This window comes from Genypterus blacodes, unplaced genomic scaffold (assembly GCF_046128005.1).
Source record: "Genypterus blacodes isolate CSIRO-AG114 ecotype Tasmania unplaced genomic scaffold, CSIRO-AGI_Gbla_v1 ptg000051l_1, whole genome shotgun sequence".
Classification (NCBI taxonomy): domain Eukaryota; kingdom Metazoa; phylum Chordata; class Actinopteri; order Ophidiiformes; family Ophidiidae; genus Genypterus; species Genypterus blacodes.
In genome coordinates this window covers 734,590-753,737 of record NW_027466863.1, presented here as the reverse complement: position 1 = coordinate 753,737, position 19,148 = coordinate 734,590, and the positions used below count along the sequence as shown (strand labels likewise).

Below are 19,148 nucleotides of genomic sequence, written 5' to 3'. Positions count from 1 at the left end.
TGGAACATATATACTTTAGATATAGCAATAATACTTTTTTCTATAAACCACACAATACTTGCTTAATAGTGATTATATGTACTTTTCCATTTGGTTGAAATACTGGAATATGGTCACGACGATTTACAAGTTGTAGTAGTTTGACAAGCTGTTTATGTATTTAAGAAATATTATAGTTTTATGCTGAATACACATGTCATATACAGAAGCAACAAAACAGAAAAGCACATAAAAGGCAAGATTAACTTTTCAGTTTTATGTCAAAGCTACTATAATCACTTTGGTGTACGGGGAGCAGAAAAATCTAAATCCAACGCCACACAAACGGACATACAGCCCAGAGCAGTGCAGGTTTATGAAGCCGTTGAGGCTCATGTGAGGAAATGAGTTCCCATTTACACAACAATGAGAGTCATGGTAATATTACAAACCCAATGGGTCGTATTTATCCTATTTGCACCACTATCTGACCTTATGTTGTGCCCAATTTTACTCGAAATATAAATAGAACGAAACAACAGTGATCTATTTGGTCTGTAAGCCCCTGAGGGAGAAGTTCAATCTGATGTGGTTTGACAAACAGGCCCCTGCATCTGATAGGTCCTCTGCATGACACCCACTCTTCTCACGTGACGTTAGCCCCGCCTTGTTTGTGCGTAAGGCTTACGTACGCGACGTGCGTGCATGTGTGTGTGTGATGAAATAGTGCCATACCTCACATACACACCACCATGTCTCTTCGATCAGCTGCTCGGACTTTGGTGAAACCGGTCTGGGGGATCCTGCGGCCCTCCGTCTCCGTCCTGAACCGGAGCTATGCTGCCGGCGCCGCCGTCACCGAAGCCCGAGCGGTGCTGGAGAACGAGCTCGACGCGATCCGAGCTGCGGGGACGTGGAAAGCCGAACGGATAATCACCTCCAAGCAGGGATCTCACATCAACGTGGACGGCAGTCGTGGCAGTACGTAGCGGTGGTGGCGCTGTGTGTACATAAATTCTGCCATTGGAATAGAACTCACTGTGTTTGCCAGATGGTGGTATGTGTGGTCCGTAAACGCACCATCACGAGGAATCACTGAATTTGTCACTGCTTGTTGCTTCAGTTCCATTGAAATTCACGTTGTTTCTCCGAATGAAAAGAGGAACGATCGAGTCATTATTAAGTGTGTCTTGAGTCATTAAAACTCATTTTTAAAACTAAATTCACAGTTTAGTCGAGATTCGCCTGGAGATTTAGGCTGGCAAGTAATGAATGAGAGATGGAAAACAAATTCATTCATTCATAATAAACTATATCATGATAATGTGTTGACAGTACATTTTGCCATCTCCTCCCTCTAGATCTGATAATCTATGTGTTTTAATCTAACCTCCACTGATGCAGTCAACCACTACTGCTTATAATGGCCTATTGACTCGAGGTCATGACCCCTCCAGTGCAATGCAAATCTCTTGTCTTGCTGTTTGGATTTATTGTTATGTTCTTGCCAGGTCTCCATTCCAGCCAAAGTACAGAGATAAATTCTAGAGGTTTCCAATTGTTGTCATCTAATGGCTGCAAACAAGGGCACAGCTGGTGTCATCCTATCATTTGATTTGGCCAGTGTGTGTTCATGTGATGACCTTAGGTAGTGTTTAATTACATCTCTCCCCCTCTCTCCTAGGTATATTGAATTTCTGTGCCAACAACTACCTTGGACTGTCCAGTCACCCTGAGGTGGTGCGGGCGGGGGTCGATACTCTTCAGACATACGGAGCTGGACTGAGTTCTGTCAGATTCATCTGTGGCACACAGGTTTGGTGTAGCATCGACACATTCATCTAACGAGGAATCTACGTACGAACAGTAACTGACACTGAGAGTAACGTGTAACATGGGGCCTATAGGATATACACAAACATCTGGAGAAGAAGCTGGCAGAGTTCCACGAGAGGGAAGACTGCATCCTCTACGCCAGCTGTTTCGATGCCAATGCTGGGCTGTTTGAGGTACGTTGTTCTTTCCTGTGTACCTGCGATGTCACACAAATAATGTGAATCATAAGGAATTCTTCTGTAGAGTTCTTTGCAGTTCCCCCTCACCTTGGGGATGTGGGGCTGCACCTGTACAGCTCAAACTCAAGCGTTCCCAGAAGGGTGAGCACCTGGAACAAGCACGGAGAGAATCTCCATGTAATGATCAATAAAGCATACAATTCTTCTCCCCCCAGGTTCTACTGGGCCCGGATGACGCGGTGCTGTCTGATGAGCTCAACCATGCCTCCATCATCGACGGGATCCGCCTGTGTCGGGCCAAGAGGCTGCGCTACAAACACATGGACCTCAGCGATCTTGAGGCAAAACTTAAAGAGTCTCAGGTAAACTAACGATAATCCATCACTCAAACGTATCAGCAGTTTACAAATCTGCATGGTCGCTTTCTTACTTTATTTCCCCTGTCAGTCGTCCCGAATGCGCCTGGTCGTGACAGATGGCGTCTTCTCTATGGATGGAGATGTGGCTCCTTTAACGGGGATCTGTGACCTGGCCGAACAGTACGGAGCCATGGTGTTTATAGATGAGTGCCACGCCACCGGCTTCCTGGGCTCCAGAGGCAGGTGAGACCAAAATAAGACCGCCTAGCTAATTCTCTCACAAGATGTTAGAGTCATAACTCACTCACTGGGCTTCTTCTTACTGCTTGCAGAGGAACAGATGAGCTGCTGGGAGTAATGGACAGAGTTCAGATCGTAAACTCCACTTTGGGAAAAGCATTGGGAGGAGCAGCTGGTGCGTCTCCAGGCCGTGACTCTGATCAGATTCCATTAGAATATATGGAATTATTGAAGCTCTGTATGTGTTGTGATTCAAATCTGTTTTGTTTATTGTCCATGCATTGTGTGTGTGTGTGTCAGGTGGCTACACAGTGGGCCCCAAACCTCTCATTGACCTGCTGAGGCAGCGCTCACGGCCGTATTTGTTCTCCAACTCCCTCCCCCCCGCCGTTGTGGGCTGTGCCACCCGAGCTGTGGAGCTGCTGCTCGCCTCCAGTGAGATTGCGCAGAGCATGACGGCCAAAACCATGAGGTGTGTTTGCACAAGGGGGGGCTGCGAGAGAAAGGGTTCAAGCTTTGACTTTAACTTGAAGTGACATTCTCTCAAATGAGTGTCGGTGTGTTTATTCAAACCTCATCAAAAGCTGAAACATTTAAAAACAAGTAAAAAATAATTTAACCTTTTGACTTTCTCACATAATGTTTGCTTTAAATATTATTATAAATGCAAGCAACTGGACATAAAGACTATAGACATGTTAGTGTTGTATGTGTGTTTGGTTCAGTGCTGCTGTTAGAGTGTAGGAGGGATCATTTGGTCATTTATCCTGTTTTTGACCTTGTACTCCTACTGATCAGCTGTCAACGCCCACTGCTTCCTTCAGGCACATTATGCAACTGTGAGCTCGCTCGCAGGACAGATAACACTGTAAATATGAAAACATCAAACATCGTTACACCCAAAATGCTTAGGGAATATGTCAAACAGATGGCTGCGGTTGGTTTTTAATTAGCTATAAGGGATATTTCACAAACACCGTGTACTCGTGTATTGTCACAGTTTTCACTTGTGACCAAAAACAAAGACGTAACTTGCTGTCTGACAGCAACAACAGTGATGCTCCCAGAAACTTATCATTTGATCCAGATCACAGTGACACAGTCTCAACTCAGTTTTGCTCTCAGACCAAACCTGTCACGATTGATGTAATCGGGGGAATAACTTCACAATGTTTGTTAGAGCACCTAAAGAAGAAGAGAATGAAGACAAAATAGAAGAAAAACATTTGCCGGAACTGGTGACATCACTTGTTTAGATGACATCACTGTTGATTGTTAGACATCGACATATTGAATTCAACAGTATATCCATCGAAAACAAAGTCAGATTGAGCATGCAAGAACAGAAAAGAAAAGGAACCGAACAAAGGAAAATTAATAAAAAGAAAAGGGGGGAAAACATTTATAATAAAATTGGAAAACCCATCCCGAAATAATGATGATTGATAGTATTGACAGCCATATACAGAAAGGTAAAAGGTCTTATTGGGCCAGAGGTGTGTCCTGTAGATTACATTTGTGCAATAACTCTTCTTATTGTTGTTTTTGTCAGGTTCAGGGACAGAATGACAGAGGCTGGCTTCACCATCTCCGGGACAGCTCACCCCATCTGCCCCGTGATGCTCGGGGATGCACGTCTGGCCTCTCTGATGTCTGATGATATGCTGAAACTGGGTGAGACAAAATGGGAGAAACTGATCTACGGAACTGTAAACACCTGTAATAATTTCACCTCCCGCGTGAAGTTTAGACCTGAACATATAGACTGATTCAAGATCTAATACCACATCTGGTCCCTCCACAGGGGTGTACGTGATTGGATTCTCCTTCCCAGTCGTTCCGAAGGGCAAAGCCAGGATCCGCGTTCAGATCTCAGCAGCCCACTCGGAAGAAGACATCGACCGCTGCGTTGATGCTTTTATCCAGACGGGCAGAAAACATGGAGTTGTGTCTTGAATCAGAAGAAGAATAAGAAAGTTAGAAGAATGTAGGAGTACGATTAATACCTGGAACCGGTTGCCTTGCTGACCATGCTGACTGTTACTCGAGAGTAGAGTTGCTGATAATACAGTGCTGTGAAAAAGTATAATGATATAGATAAGAACCTGAATACATTTGAAAAAGCAGTTTTTTAAAAAAGCTGTCCAAAGCAACCTGGCCTTATGTGAAGAGGTTTTATTTACTCGGGTAATCTTTGTCTGATATGGAAATGTACTATAGTTGTTCACAGCACTGTAGTTGTTACATTTGTTAGCCTGTCGTTGTTTATTTTTGTGTTTGCTTAGCTCAATAAAGCCTTTTTGAGAACATGTTTGTTCTATGATTACTCCACAAATGTGACAAAGTGAAGAATGTCTTACCTTTCTGAAAAATGCATTTCAATCATAATTGTCCTCAAGTTTGGAAAGAAACTGAGTACTCTTTCATAGTGAAACTTGTATCACTATGAAAGAGACCTAACACATGCTTGTACATTTTGAGCATAAAAGAAAAGTACATAGTAAGGGTGACGTACATTTCGAGAGAGGCTATGTGAGGTGTCAAGATCTCCTATTTCTGTTCAACTGGGCTTAAGCCCTTCAATGGATAGGAGCATTGCCATTCACATCATGACAGACAGGTTTCATTTTAGGATGAAGGTGGTGGTAGTATCTTTACATTCATCTTTGCAGTAACTCTTTATTGTGCATTGTCTCTTGATAATGTAAACTATTTATTGTTTTCCTTTAATTCGTCACCCATCTGTATTTTGAAACGTCTTTCTTTCTTTGTCAGTCTCCTTCCTTGTGTTTTGTCCCTTTTCCCGCCATCACCACTGACAGGCCTCGCCCTCGCGTTGAAACCGCGCCTTCCCTACAGACCAGCGACCAATAGAAAGGAAGGTCTTTGCTTTCAGCCAATGGGAGAACAGAATGGGGGTGTTGCTGAAAGTTGCTCGCGGGAAACAGACAGGAAGGAGCTCAGTTTTTGCCGCGAAACTGTGATCGTGGTAAGTCCTTGTGTGTCGCAGCTTCTCAACCAGCTTCCCCTTTGCTTCACGGTTTAACTCGCCGCCCGGATTCAACATGTCTGGCTTCGACGACCCTGGAGTTTACTACAGCGACAGCTTGGGAGGAGGAGATTTCGAGGGACGCGGCAGCGATGAAGGCGGACAGAAGCGGAGCCAGATCAAGAAACGGTTCCGAGAATTTCTCCGACAGTTCAGAGTGGGAACCGACCGCACCGGGTTCACGTACAAATACAGGTAATAGCACAAAGACGCGAGGTACTACAGAGACTATAAGAGGCTTTAAAGCACTGTGCATGGGCCAGAGTGTGTGTGTGTGTGAGGAGCAGGAGCCACGCGATGCAGAGAAGCTCCAGATCAAAATCTAGATGTGCAGATTTGCTAAATGAATGTGACCTTTTCTATCAAACTCCCTTCATCTTGATTTATACACTCAAAAATGTACAATGAATGAATAAAATTATACATTTGAAGGCCTACAGTGGCTCACCTTGGCCACCTGAGCAACACACACACACACACACACACACACACACACACAGTTTCTGCAAAGATTCCCACTTTAAGCAGTAGTCCAGATCTTCAGCTGTGCCTTTCTCCCTCAGAGATGAGCTGAAGAGACGCTACACCCTGGGGGAGTACTGGGTGGAGGTGGAGATGGAGGACCTGTCCAGCTTTGATGAAGATCTGTCCGACTGCCTTTACAAGCTGCCCAGCGAGAACCTGCCTCTGGTGAGATTTGGCTGGAGGATGATGATGATGAAATCGTCCAGATCTAAATGTCTGGATATCATCTCGTTTACTCATCTTTATCCCTTGATGTCCTGCTTAACAGCTGGAGGAAGCGGCGAAGGAGGTAGCCGACGAGGTGACCCGTCCCCGGCCCGTAGGCGAGGAGACGGTGCAGGACATCCAGGTGATGATGAAGAGTGACGCTCATCAGGCTTCCATCCGCAACCTGAAGGTAAAACACAGCGACTGAATTCTCTCTTTAGTTAGATTTCAGTTTGCGTCTCAGATGAATAACTTGTCCGTTTCATTCCTCGCCTCTCCTCTTCCTCCTCTGCAGTCGGAGCAGGTGTCTCGTATGGTGAAGGTGCACGGCATCATCATCTCGGCCACGGCGGTGCGAGCCAAAGCCACCCGTGTGTGTCTGCAGTGTCGTGGCTGTCGCACAATCATCAGCAACATCCCCCTGCCGCCGGGCCTGCAGGGCTACCCTCTGCCACGCAAGTGCAACTCGTGAGTGTGACCGTCACGTGCGCCATCGTGAAAACACACACTTGTATCAAACATATTTTTGGCTTTTACACCCCCAAAATCACCTCCTCCTTCTGTTTCCTCAGTGAGAACACCGGCAGGATGAAGTGTCCCATCGATCCGTACTTCATCATCCCAGACCGCTGCGTTTGTGTCGACTTCCAAACTCTCCGCCTGCAGGAGTCTCCGGACGCTGTGCCGCACGGAGAGATGCCCCGACACCTGCAGCTCTACTGCGACAGGTCAGCAACCATGTTTGAGACATTTGTGTGTAGAAAAGATCAATCCCCATGATGCACCAGTTTAATAGCTGTACTGAGATTATAGGTAAAACATATGAGGAAGAGGCACTCGACACATAACATCCTTTGCTAAGTGTGGACCTCAAACTGTCTCCCTGTCCTCCCATCAGGTATCTGTGTGACCGCGTGGTCCCGGGGAACAGAGTGACCATCATGGGCATCTACTCCATCAAGAAGATGGCTGCCGCTAAAACCAAAGGCAGAGAGAAGAGCGCCGGCGTGGGAATCCGTGCTTCCTACCTGCGAGTGGTCGGCATCCAGGTGGACACGGAGGGAGTGGGTGAGAGCCGCTTTGACCCCTGAAACGTCTCATTCTGCTTAAGCGTAGTACTCCGATCTCTGGTCTCATCAATTGTCTTGTCTAATTTGTCGCAGGTCGCGGCGCCACGGGATCAGTGTCTCCGCAGGAAGAGGAAGAGCTGCGAGCGCTGGCGTCTTCTCCCAACGTGTACGGCTCCCTGGCTCGCTCCGTCGCTCCCTCCATCTACGGCAGCGATGACCTGAAGAGGGCCATCACCTCGCTGCTGTTCGGCGGCTCGAGGAAGAGGTGAGGAACCCTTTGACGTTCAGGGGGGAAACGATCCGTCCGCTTGTTGCCACGCCGCTTGAGGGAACATCCCGTCTCGTCTTTGTCCCTTCAGGCTCCCAGACGGCCTCACTCGCAGAGGAGACATCAACCTGCTGATGCTGGGAGACCCGGGAACGGCCAAGTCCCAGCTGCTGAAGTTTGTGGAGAGATGCTCTCCTATTGGGGTAAGATCCCATTTCCTCCGTCCTGCTTTGAGCTTTCTTCAGGATGATCCAGCAGAACTCTGTGAAGTTACGCCTCCGTCTTCTATCTGGTCAGGTTTACACGTCGGGGAAAGGAAGCAGTGCTGCCGGTCTGACCGCCTCCGTGTTGAGAGATCCTCACACGCGTGGCTTCATCATGGAGGGAGGAGCCATGGTGCTGGCCGACGGAGGAGTTGTGTGCATAGACGAGTTCGACAAGGTGAGAGGAGTTTGGAATTGCAGGATCTGTAAGTTTTAATGTCTGATGTTAGAGGAGGAAAGACACGACTCTGATTTGTGTCACAGATGAGGGAGGATGACCGCGTCGCCATCCATGAGGCCATGGAGCAGCAGACCATCTCTATCGCCAAGGTGCCGCTCTCTTTATAGATGCAGAAAGACTAAAAAGAGACTCTTGTTGTTGTTTCCTCTCGTCTAACAATCTGACCTTTGACCCTTTCCAGGCCGGCATTACCACCACCTTGAACTCCCGCTGCTCCGTGCTGGCGGCGGCCAACTCCGTGTACGGCCGCTGGGACGACACCAAGGGAGAGGACAACATCGACTTCATGCCCACCATCTTGTCCCGATTCGACATGATCTTCATCATCAAAGACCATCATGACCAGCAGAGGGACATGGTGAGACTCGGGCGTCGAGTTTGAGAGGGAATGTCGTCCTGCTTGAGTGTGACCTGACCCAGTCTCTTTGGTGTGTGTGTGTGTGTGTAGACTCTGGCTCGCCACGTGATGAACGTCCACCTGAGTGCTCAGACGCAGACGGAGGGCGTGGAGGGCGAGATCCCGCTCGCAACGTTCAAGAAATACATCGCCTACGCCCGAACGTGAGTCTCCTTGAAACCATATTTGCTTTGCACGACGGCCATGCAAAATTCAACATGATTGGATTTTAAATTCCTCGCCCATCTTATGCTTTATAATCATCCTAACCCAAATGTTTCCCCTGCAGTAAGTGTGGACCTCGCCTGTCTGCAGCGGCTGCAGAGAAACTGAAGAACAGATACGTGGTGATGAGGAGCGGAGCAAGAGAACACGAACGGGAATCGGACAAAAGGCCGTCCATCCCCATCACAGTCCGGTACGTCCTCCCTTCCTGTCTCCTCCTCCTCCTTCCCTCCACCTGCAGGCGCATATTAACCTTTTCGGACTCTGGTCTGCTGCGTTTTCAGGCAGTTGGAGGCTGTGGTGCGAATCGCCGAGTCCCTGGCCAAGATGAAGCTGCAGGCCGTGGCCGGAGAGGAAGAGGTGGACGAGGCCCTCAGGCTCTTCCAGGTCTCCACGCTGGATGCGGCGCTTTCTGGCAGCCTTTCAGGTGAGCGCACGGGCTTGTATTTGCGCCCGGAGAGCCATCATCTCTTCCCCCACCCCCTCTTTCTCGCTTTAGTTTTTAACATCCTTCTCCGTTTCCCCATCCAGGAGTGGAAGGCTTCACCACCCAGGAGGACCAGGAGATGGTCTCACGCATCGAGAAGCAGCTGAAGCGACGCTTTGCCATCGGCTCCCAGGTGTCGGAGCACAGCATCATCCAAGACTTCACCAAGCAGGTCAGTGTGAGGAAGTACAGCCCCCTCTCCCTAAATTATTGATTATAGCTGGACTTTGGTGATTGATCGTCCTCCATTCGGCTCTTACAGAAATATCCAGAACACGCCATCGTCAAAGTCCTCCACCTGATGTTGAGGAGGGGCGAGATGCAGCACCGCATGCAGAGGAAAGTCCTCTACAGAGTCAAGTAGAGCGGCTCAACACACATCTATATTCATGTAAATACTTCCATTAATGCTACTCTGTCCAACTCCACCTTCATCGTTAAAACTCGATTTCATTCTTGCGTTTGACGGAGTTCATCTGTATAAAATAAGCTTAGCTGTCAGATTCAGCACTTATTCTAAAGAGATGAAGGTGTTGGTGATGTCACTATGAACCAATAAACTGTGTGTGTGATGTAAAGAATAAAATGTAAGATTTCAGATTAAACCGTCTGGCTCTCTCACACTTTGATTCATTCAAATTTAATACAAACTTAAGCATCCATGACCTCCATGACAGTCGGCCTGATGGTGGCGCTGTCATGCTTTATACATTCTAATTCTCAATCTGCAAGGCTTTTGAGCAGATTGAGGGTTAAATCGTGCTTGGATGTAGTTCAGCGTTGTCCCCGCTAGAGGGCAGTGAAGCTCATTTCTCAGCATGTAATACACTGCAACACTGATGTGAGATCCACTGTTGCCTTGGCTACAGTTACTGGAATATGCGGGTGGGAAACTTGCTTTATTGGTTGACTAGATCCAAGTCATTTTACAATTTTAAACTATAAAAATATGGCGTTCCATTGTTTACTGTTCAATATGTCCTCAGCCAAATCCTCTGTGATTTCCCCCCACAAAGTAGTTTTTCATCGGCGTGTTCCTGCAGCTGTAAACATGTAAGAGTTCCTGCAATTGAAACCTGCACAGGAGAAGCAGGAATGTGTGTATGGCTGCTGTGCCAAGGATGAGAGGAAGGAGATGAGCGTCTATCTAAAAGTAGCGAGTCTGTTTCTTACGCATAATTCTCCCAACGATGTGCTGACGTTCCTGCGATGACAACCTGAAATGTTATTTAATTCTTGCATGTTGTCAAGCATCGTAAAGCTTCATGTTTGGTGCTGAAGCTCACTTCACTGTGGGCTGGCAGCTGTGCAGCTGTTTCTCCCCACTGAGGCTGTGGTTGGATGAGAACAAACACTGCGATCTGGAAAAAGCATCGCTGCCATCTGTGCTTGCCTATAGCGTGTGTGTGTGTGTGTGGGTGTGTGTTGGAATAGTATCTCTTTTAATGATCAACTTGTCCCATCATGCAAAGCAGAAGGAGGTTGTTTATCAGCCCAGATGTTGCGAAATGTTGTCACTCAGGAAATCGCACAAAAACACTAAAATGTGGGAAAACACCAAAGCTGCAGTTCGACTGACATCATTGACGTTTTCACTAATAGATGGACAGCGAGGTCATTGTCCAGTCTTCTGTCCTACATAAGACAAGTAGGACTGACGGTGTGTAAACTGAGTGGATGAGTGTTTCAGTTGTGTAATGGGATATGAATGCGAGTCCATGTGGGCCAGAACACAGATCTTTACATGTTGGAGTGACGTTGTTGAAGAACCACTCTGCTCTCATAATAATGGCTCCGCTCTTCTCTGTAGGCCTTTTGAAAGCCAAAACCCACAAGCTTTTCTTTCTCACACAACTCACTGAGCGACTAATTGTTTAGTTTGGGATGAAGAGAATAACATCAACTATTGTTCCAGACCCAAAACGCGGCAGCTGTTAACTCTCCAAACTCAAAGGCATTACAGAATCATTATGCAAGAGACTGTGAAAGCAACACACTCCAGTCTGTGCTGAGTAGGAAGTTCATTCTGCAGCCGCTTTAGAAACCGTGTTATGAAAGTGAGGTGAGTGTGTCAGACGTCCACCTAAGCTCCAGCTCCGTTCTGACAGTGATCGGAGCAGAGAATCAATACTCCTCCCCCGTCTGCTGTGTGTCCACCCGCTCCACCGCAGCACTGAAGAGGAGCAGAGGGCCGGCAGGGCTTTGTGTGCGTGTGTGTGAAAGGTTGACAACACTTGTGTGTGTGTGAGGCAGGGGTTTTACACTGCACAACAAAGCACCACCATCAGCACTGAGGCTGGCCGGCTCTTACTGACCGCGAGCCAGACGCTCCCGACAGCTCCATTTAATCAAACCAACAACAGGCTGCTTACCGGAGCTCTTCTTCTTCTCTTACCAGATTTGTGCATCGCAGAACACTTTTCTGGCAAAGCAAAGGAGAAATGTGGTGAAATTTCTATCTTGTCTGTCTGTCTGTCTGTGAAGCCTCCAAACCACATTGTCATTCTGGTCTGCATCAGCTCTCAGCTTGTCCCATTGATTTGCTGCTCTGATGTTGGATTAATCCCAAATCAATACTTTTGCAGAGAATTTCAACTATATGCATGTCGTTGGTTGGCATGGTTACTCAGAAAAGAAGATGTTACATTTAGGGTCAAGTGTAAAATAGGACAGGACCATTTTTGGTCCGTTTCTTCCAAATGAATACGCCAAACAGAGTCAGATGATGTCATTTGTTTACATGAAGCATTTTCTTTACACGCTTGATGTAATGCTTGTTTTTCTAACCCGCTATCACCACTTCCTGTCTGATTGCTTGTTGTGGGCTGAATTTGGAGGCTGTGTGTGTGTGTGTGTGTGTGTGCTGTGTCTGGCACTGATGAGGTTATGTGGCAATGTGGGCAGCTTGGACCATATGTTACATAAAAAGTGTGTTAAAGTCCTAATCCCCGCTGCGGCATTACGTAATGACTTTGCCAAAGGGTTGTCAACCGCGGAAATAATATCACTAATGGAAACCACGTCCCGTCTAAACAACCTGCCCGTCTCTCTGCCCGTCTCTCTGCCTGTAGAGGTTTCTTGAGCTTACATGAGCTAATCTGTGTCGGGGGTCATTTCCTCTGTTAAAGAGGTCGGGATTTCAGCTGTTTATCTCAAAAATGTATTAACCTCTTTCAGTGTAACTTGGTTGGGCAGATTGAACTTCATGAAAGTCGGTTTGTCATTGGATTGTGGTACTAGTTGGCCTGATGGTGGCGCTGTCGTTACTACTTGCATTTTGGCCTTTGAACTGGAAGTCACCGCATCAAAATTCTCTCCCTCCTGCTCTCTCTCTCTCTCTCTCTTTTTACTGGATTCCTTGATTTTGTGTGCATATGTGCTGCATCCATTATGGGACTAACTAGATTGGAATTATTGATTATTCTTTCTGTTTAATCTCCTCCTATACTTTTGGGTCAATTGTCACAGATGTCCATAAACGTCTGGACCGAGGCGGGCAAAAGGTCACGGTCTAGTCAATCATTTTTAGAGAGAGAGGTGTGCTTGGATGACTACTCAACCTTGGTGGAGGTATGGTGGAGTCCTGCCTATCCTGAACAATTAGCAAAATGATATTAAACATCCATTCTAAACTTTCCAAATGCTGACATGAAGCTGTATACCATACCAAATTTGTCAGGTTTTCTTTTGGGGAAGATATTTGTAGTATTTTGGTTGAATGGTGGAAGATAATAACAATAATAATAATAATAATAATAATAATAATACAATAATAATGGAACCAATAAATAATAATATCATTATAATGATAATAATAATGATAACAATAATAATGGGGATGTCGCTGTCCCTGGTGCTGAATACATTGAAACATGGAATGTCCCAAATGTGAAGGAGTGTGTGTGTGCTTTTGTGTGTGTGTGTGTGTGTGTGTGTGTGTGTGTTTGGAACTCATGCAAATCCATTTAAAACTGGTTATTTGGTTGTACTGTATCATGACACGGGTGGCAACGTCCCTCCCATTCATCGCATGAGGAGGAGGAGGAGGAGGAAGAGGAGGAGGAGGAAGAGGAGGAGGAGCAAGAGGGAATCCCAGGAAGGGCTTACAAATATCGCGTTGCTGCTGTCGCTGTTCCAGTCTCCTCGTCGGGGGGGAAGTAATCACGGAGGAGCCGTGGATGTATGAATGAAACGATTATTATAATAAGAGTTCTAACGGAACGTTTTCTCTTAAAGAGGTGAAGAATGTCATCATTCTCCCCGGACCGGAGAGGCCCCGCGCCGGCGAAACAATGTCACCACGACCGAGCCGGAGCTCAAGGATGAAGCGCGTCTCCCTCTCCACTAAGCGTACAATAGTGTGTGAGCTCGGCCGGTTTGTCTCATCACACACTTTGTCCTCTGGAAGCCGAGACGCCCTTTAACCTCTGCAGACTGACATGAGACGCTGAAAGCAACGCAGGTTTGCAGCGCCGGTTGATCCCCGAGCGGAGAATACAAAGTGAGGTGACCGTTGTAGGAGGCCTCCGGTCGCTCGGTTGAACATCATCAAAGCGCACAAACCTTTTTTTTTTGGCGAGATGTCAAGGATGTCCAACCCGCAGAGACAGCAGCAGAAACGGCAGCATGCCTGAGGACAGAGGACACGGGACATAACGTGACTCTGACCTCTTTAGTCGGTGGTTGACTCGGACAGGATGGACCCGGTTGCCGTTTGTCTGCTTCCAAGCGGCTCTTCGACGTGACACCGGGTCGCTGTCTGTGTGTCTGTGTGTCTGCGTGGCTCTCCGGGGCGCCGCTTTGCAGTCCGGGGTGTGAACCGGAGCGCCGGTGGCTGCCGCAGCACCAGCCGGGAAGCGAACCCACTGCGAACCGGGAGCGTTTTTGGGGAGGGGAGACCCCCCCTGGCTGGAACCCCGCCGCCATGGATGACTCGGGGATAATACGGCGCCGGAGGCTGCAGGTGAGCTGGACGCGGTGTGACGTTTCATTCCCTCTTTTGAGTCCATATTCTTAATTTACAGTCTGTATACTATGAAGCTATAGGCTAAATTATGATTTTTTTTCCTTTCTAAGTGACTTTAGGAGCCCCGGGGGGATGAGTTCAGTCAGGTTGTGACTTCACGATAACAGCAGAAATCATTTTAAGTTGTGATTTGTGTTATTGATGATGTGCAGTAGCAATACAAACCTAAAACCTACAATAATATCAAACTTATAACAAATCAAGTTAGAGACTGACACGTTCATTTAACCTTCACATATTATACCTGATGATACAGTAATGAAATAGCTGTTCTCATATCCATATCATCATCATCATCATCATCATGACATTTTTTAATAGTTTTTCTCACTGGAATATCTCTGATGGTGACATGTCACTTTATCTTGTACTTTTTTTTAACAGTACAGGCTCAGTGTGCTTTCTAAAGGATTCATATACTCTGCAGTCTATTCCACCAAATACTGGTTTGTAATGAATCGTCACTCATGCGTACCAACATGTTCAAATTACTGTGTTCATCCATTATGAAGCAGTCTGCTTAACCAACTCCCCTCCTCCTCCTCCTCCCCCTCCCCCTCCCCCACCCCCACCCCCACCCCAAACCCCCAACCCCCTCCATCTTGCTGTATGCGATTGAGCCCAGTGATGAAGGCCTGCAGGCCGGGCGGGGTGTCTCGTCTTGGCTCGTGTGTGTGCGTGTGTGTGTGTGTGCGTCTCTCTATATGTACTTTTATATTCATTTATGGATTCAGTTTGCTATTTGCTTTATAGCCCTTTAAAAAGAGGGATTTCCATTGTGGGCTCTAAATTTCATCTGAAGTCTCTTACTGGCTAATTGATCGTTAATATGGCAGAGATAGAGCAAGAGAGAGAGAGAGCAAAGACAGTGACAGAGGGAGAAAGGAAGAGAGAAAACAAGGGGATAAAGGATTCAAGGTGGGATTAATTCTGAGGTGTGTGGATGGTTTCAGGTCTCATCATCCTCAGTGGTCAGCTCGGCGCCGCAGTGATGTATGACAGGAGCCCGGAGAGAATTAATCATCACGTAGAGTCACACACACAAAGTCGCAAGCATTTTATTGGAAAAGGCAGGGCAGCAGAGTGATTTATCCTCCGTCTCTCTCTGTCTCTCTCTCTCTCTTTCTGTGTGTGTGTGTAAAAGAGGGCGAGAAAGAAAGGAAGATAGACAGAGAGGGAAAGAGAGAGAGGGGGAGAGTTTGGGCGATAGCACCCAGGGGAGAGAGACAAGGTAGTTAAATAGGCCAACAAATAACCAATCACAAATCAACACACATACACGTACATACGCTCACCGTCTCTCTCGGCGCCATATGGTCACACCCCGCTCCGTGGTCGGGGTCAGAGGTCACACCCCTGCTGTGTCGCTTCAACAATCCAGTACCGCCATCATGCCTCTCTGTGCCTGCTGCCTTTCTAACACATATATTCACACTTTGTATTAATAAAACATGTAATCACAAAACATATGGAAGGGGAATTAATTATATGCCGCACTGACGTTGGCATATGGAAGGTTTTCATGATGTAGTATTTGATTTTAAATAATGATATTGTATTGTTTGTACATGAAATAGCAGCAGCAGCTTTAGATCATGTGTGTGTGTGTGAGAATGTAGCCAACATGACACTTCTTGATTGAACCCCCAGACAAGTACCATGGTACCGTTTTTTTGTTTTGTTGCAGCGATACATTTTTTTGACACAGGCATGCGGCCAGGCTGGTACCATTTCATTCCTACGAGGGTGTTTGTATTCCTTTAGTGCAGACAGGTTGGCTTGAAGTACACAAAGGTAAGTGACTTTTTTATGGAGGAAATGCTTGGCAGGAGACAGATTCAATGGGTCTCTCACGTCTTGGTTAATGTTTACTCCCGCCATGCCTCAGAACGAGTCTGGCTCTTTGAATGGATGGATGATTGAAATCACTTCATAGTCACACTATGAAAGGCAGGAAGGATTTTTTAAATATTCGTTTTCACTGATTCTCCATTGTTCAGTTGATTAGTTTTGCTTTACTCTAAAATTCTGACCGTGTTTTGATGAAACTTTGTAGATTCGGCCACATTATAGGATTTAGAGGATAGGATCTAGACATTTTTGTATAATACTAAGGTAGTAATATAAGAAGGTAATACACCAATCTGTCTCTACATATACATCAAATATATTCTGTATATTTATATGACCAACAATAGATTTGGTGTAATTTGTCTCAGACCTGGATACATTTTAAAAGCTACTCTTTAGTCCTATTATCTTTGTCCTTTTCCCCTTCTTGTCTTTTAAATGCATGGTGGTGCAATCAATCACTAAACACTGAAGGTCCCTGGTTCAATTCCTTGATCCACTTTGCATCACATTTCTCTCTATCCTGGTTGTAAGAATGGGTCAGAAATGTGTGCAATCAATTTAAAAAACATTATAAGGACAATATGTCTTTTTCCTTTATAAATAGTTTGGCCTTGGTGGTGGTATGTGCTCTGATAAGTGCCTGAAATTTTGCCCTTGAATGCAAGAATAATGTTTTTTCACAAGGTTGAAGTAGATAGTTTGCATTATAATTATACTGTATTCATCAGGATTTGTGAAAATTACCAATATTTTGAAACTGAAAACAAAACAAAATGATGCGGCAGCTTTTTTTAAGGTGAAATGCCTCGGCTCTCTGCACATTTTTGCCCAAACCTGACTGATTTTGAACCAACGACATTGCATCAAGCATGACAGTGACTCATAAAAGGCGTTTAAAAAAAAAAGCCCATACACACACACACACACACACACACACACACACATGAGTTCAGGAGTTCAAACGTGAAAGAGTGTTGCAGTGTTGTGAAAATTAAACTTGCTTTGACAGGATTAGGCCATTAGCAGGTTAGACGCTGTAGAACCTAACATTCATCTGTATGTGCAAAATGTTCACACACACACACATCGCTGCCCTAACAAGACTGTGACATTATCAACCCCCACTGATTCATACACTCAACTCTCCATTTCTTACACACACACGCACACACACACACACACACACACACACACACACACACACACACGCGTCTAAACACCTGTTCCTGTTACAATCAGGATCTAAGCTCAGACATCTGGATAAAGTCATATTTGGAAGAAAGAGCAGCCATTCCTGCTGGATAATAGAACAAGTTAAGTAGATAAGATTGTTTTTCTGCTCCTCACTCTGATGGATGAGCTCGTCATGTTTACGACAGGGCCTCCCATCTGCTGCCAGTCAACCATCACCACCTCCAGACTTAATTAATGCGACTCAGAAAGCGTTTAGCTCTACATCCTGCTTCACAACAGCACAGCGATGTTTTTATAAAAACCTTTTTACGTATTCTGACATGGGAATTGCAGCCATGCGATGAGCAATAGACTTAATCTGACTCACTAATCGTCCCACAGGGGAATTACGTTACAGAGAGCTCAGGCTTCAGGAATATGTCACATCACCTGGACACAGAGTCCTATTTCTTTAACGATGCGGTGTCGGCTTCTTCTTCTCCCCGTGTCTGACCTCGATATCACGCTTAGGTATTGGTGGGGAACGTGAGTCACAGATAGATTTTGAAACAGATTGCATGATAAAGTCAGGATTGAATTTGTGACGAGTTTCTCTCTCTGACCTTTTCACAAACCAAGGTGCAGAAAAGGAGGATTGTTAAGCAAAGCCAGGCAGAAACCGTCTATCAATGATTACTGTGAGATAAGAAATGTCAGTGAGTGCAGACTTTTACCTAAATGGAATTTTAGACCGGGATAATAAATCTCATGCTACTTGAGGAATTCTAAACGGCCTCCTCAGTTTCAGTTCCTTTAATAATTGGTTTGTTCTGAAGAGCTCATCTTCTAAGTAAAGGACAGAGTGTGTCATCTAAGTGGAAAGATGAGCATGCATGCATGCTTTGATTTTTGTCTGAGAATACAGATTTTGTTATCACAGAATCTAAATTCCACCTTTAATTTCAATATTAAATTTCACTTGTCTTGTTCAGGTGACTTTTACTTTGAATATCATTTTTGAACGCGATATCTACTCTTTGTATCACTACGTGTAGGATTAACTCCATGTTTGCATTGTGGAAACTCAAATGAGGGGAACACAGGGAAGACGATGGCTGCACTTTGTTTCAGGCATTTGCTGTCTAGACGTGCCTGAATATTAACGAGGGACATCAGACAGACGAGCCGAGTCCACTGTGCTTCTTTTCTTTTTTTTCTGCAACGCTTCGGCTGAATGCTCACGCAATGATGTCACTTCCTACCTGTATGACATAATACAAATACATTTCAGGTTCTCTTGACTGGTCGTTCTGGCCTGTGCTGTGTCATGGTATCGACTGTCAGGACCTGTACCCCCCTCTCCCCCCCCCCCCCCCCCCCCCCCCGCCCCCACATGAGTGAGACAGGCTTCCTTTTTACGCCTCCTGTCCTTTAATCTTCTTTCCGCCTCTGAAGGCTCAGGGTCAATTAGTCTGATCGATGAAGGGCAAAGTGAAAAGGGATCAATGGGTTGAATATTCAGACGTCCTTGTAAATGCGGATTTGTCTGCTAACATGTAAACTCAAGGGACATGCAGACATGAGCTTTGTGTCTGTGTGATCCTGAAAATATCAATGAGATCATTATTATTATTGTTATTATTATTATACATTTGACTCTTTCTTCTGTGTGAGTAAGTCGGTGTTGCATCGTCCTTGTGAACAGTAACTGACTACATAATGTTCAAAAGTACTCTGTGCTGTGCTGGTTTGTCCTCGTAGTACAAAAGC

General features: G+C 45.9%; 3 protein-coding genes across 4 annotated transcripts in view; all 3 read left to right on the top strand.

The window, feature by feature from the left end:
* The first annotated feature begins 685 nt into the window (after positions 1–685).
* On the top strand, positions 686–4,900 carry gcat (glycine C-acetyltransferase). Its single transcript, XM_076150163.1, has 9 exons — positions 686–960; positions 1,664–1,794; positions 1,887–1,988; positions 2,210–2,356; positions 2,442–2,596; positions 2,686–2,768; positions 2,894–3,065; positions 4,146–4,267; positions 4,398–4,900. The coding sequence occupies exons 1-9, from the start codon at positions 732–734 to the stop codon at positions 4,547–4,549; spliced, it is 1,293 nt and encodes a 430-aa protein (XP_076006278.1). The 5' UTR covers positions 686–731; the 3' UTR covers positions 4,550–4,900.
* A 648-nt stretch (positions 4,901–5,548) lies between these two features.
* Positions 5,549–9,934, top strand: mcm5 (minichromosome maintenance complex component 5). Its single transcript, XM_076150109.1, has 16 exons — positions 5,549–5,837; positions 6,206–6,332; positions 6,436–6,564; positions 6,670–6,842; positions 6,947–7,102; positions 7,273–7,442; positions 7,538–7,709; positions 7,804–7,915; positions 8,010–8,153; positions 8,240–8,305; positions 8,398–8,574; positions 8,665–8,777; positions 8,903–9,031; positions 9,123–9,265; positions 9,370–9,497; positions 9,588–9,934. Exons 1-16 carry the CDS (start codon positions 5,659–5,661, stop codon positions 9,687–9,689), a joined length of 2,220 nt encoding a protein of 739 aa, XP_076006224.1. The 5' UTR covers positions 5,549–5,658; the 3' UTR covers positions 9,690–9,934.
* Positions 9,935–14,092: 4,158 nt separating this feature from the next.
* The window catches only part of LOC143000739 (microtubule-associated serine/threonine-protein kinase 1-like), a 31,515-nt gene continuing 26,459 nt past the window's right edge, over positions 14,093–19,148 (top strand). For both annotated transcript variants that reach the window (XM_076150158.1, XM_076150157.1), the window contains exon 1: positions 14,093–14,288. In XM_076150158.1, the coding sequence (XP_076006273.1) occupies positions 14,250–14,288 (39 nt within the window). In that variant the 5' untranslated portion in view covers positions 14,093–14,249. The remainder of the gene's footprint in view (positions 14,289–19,148) is intronic.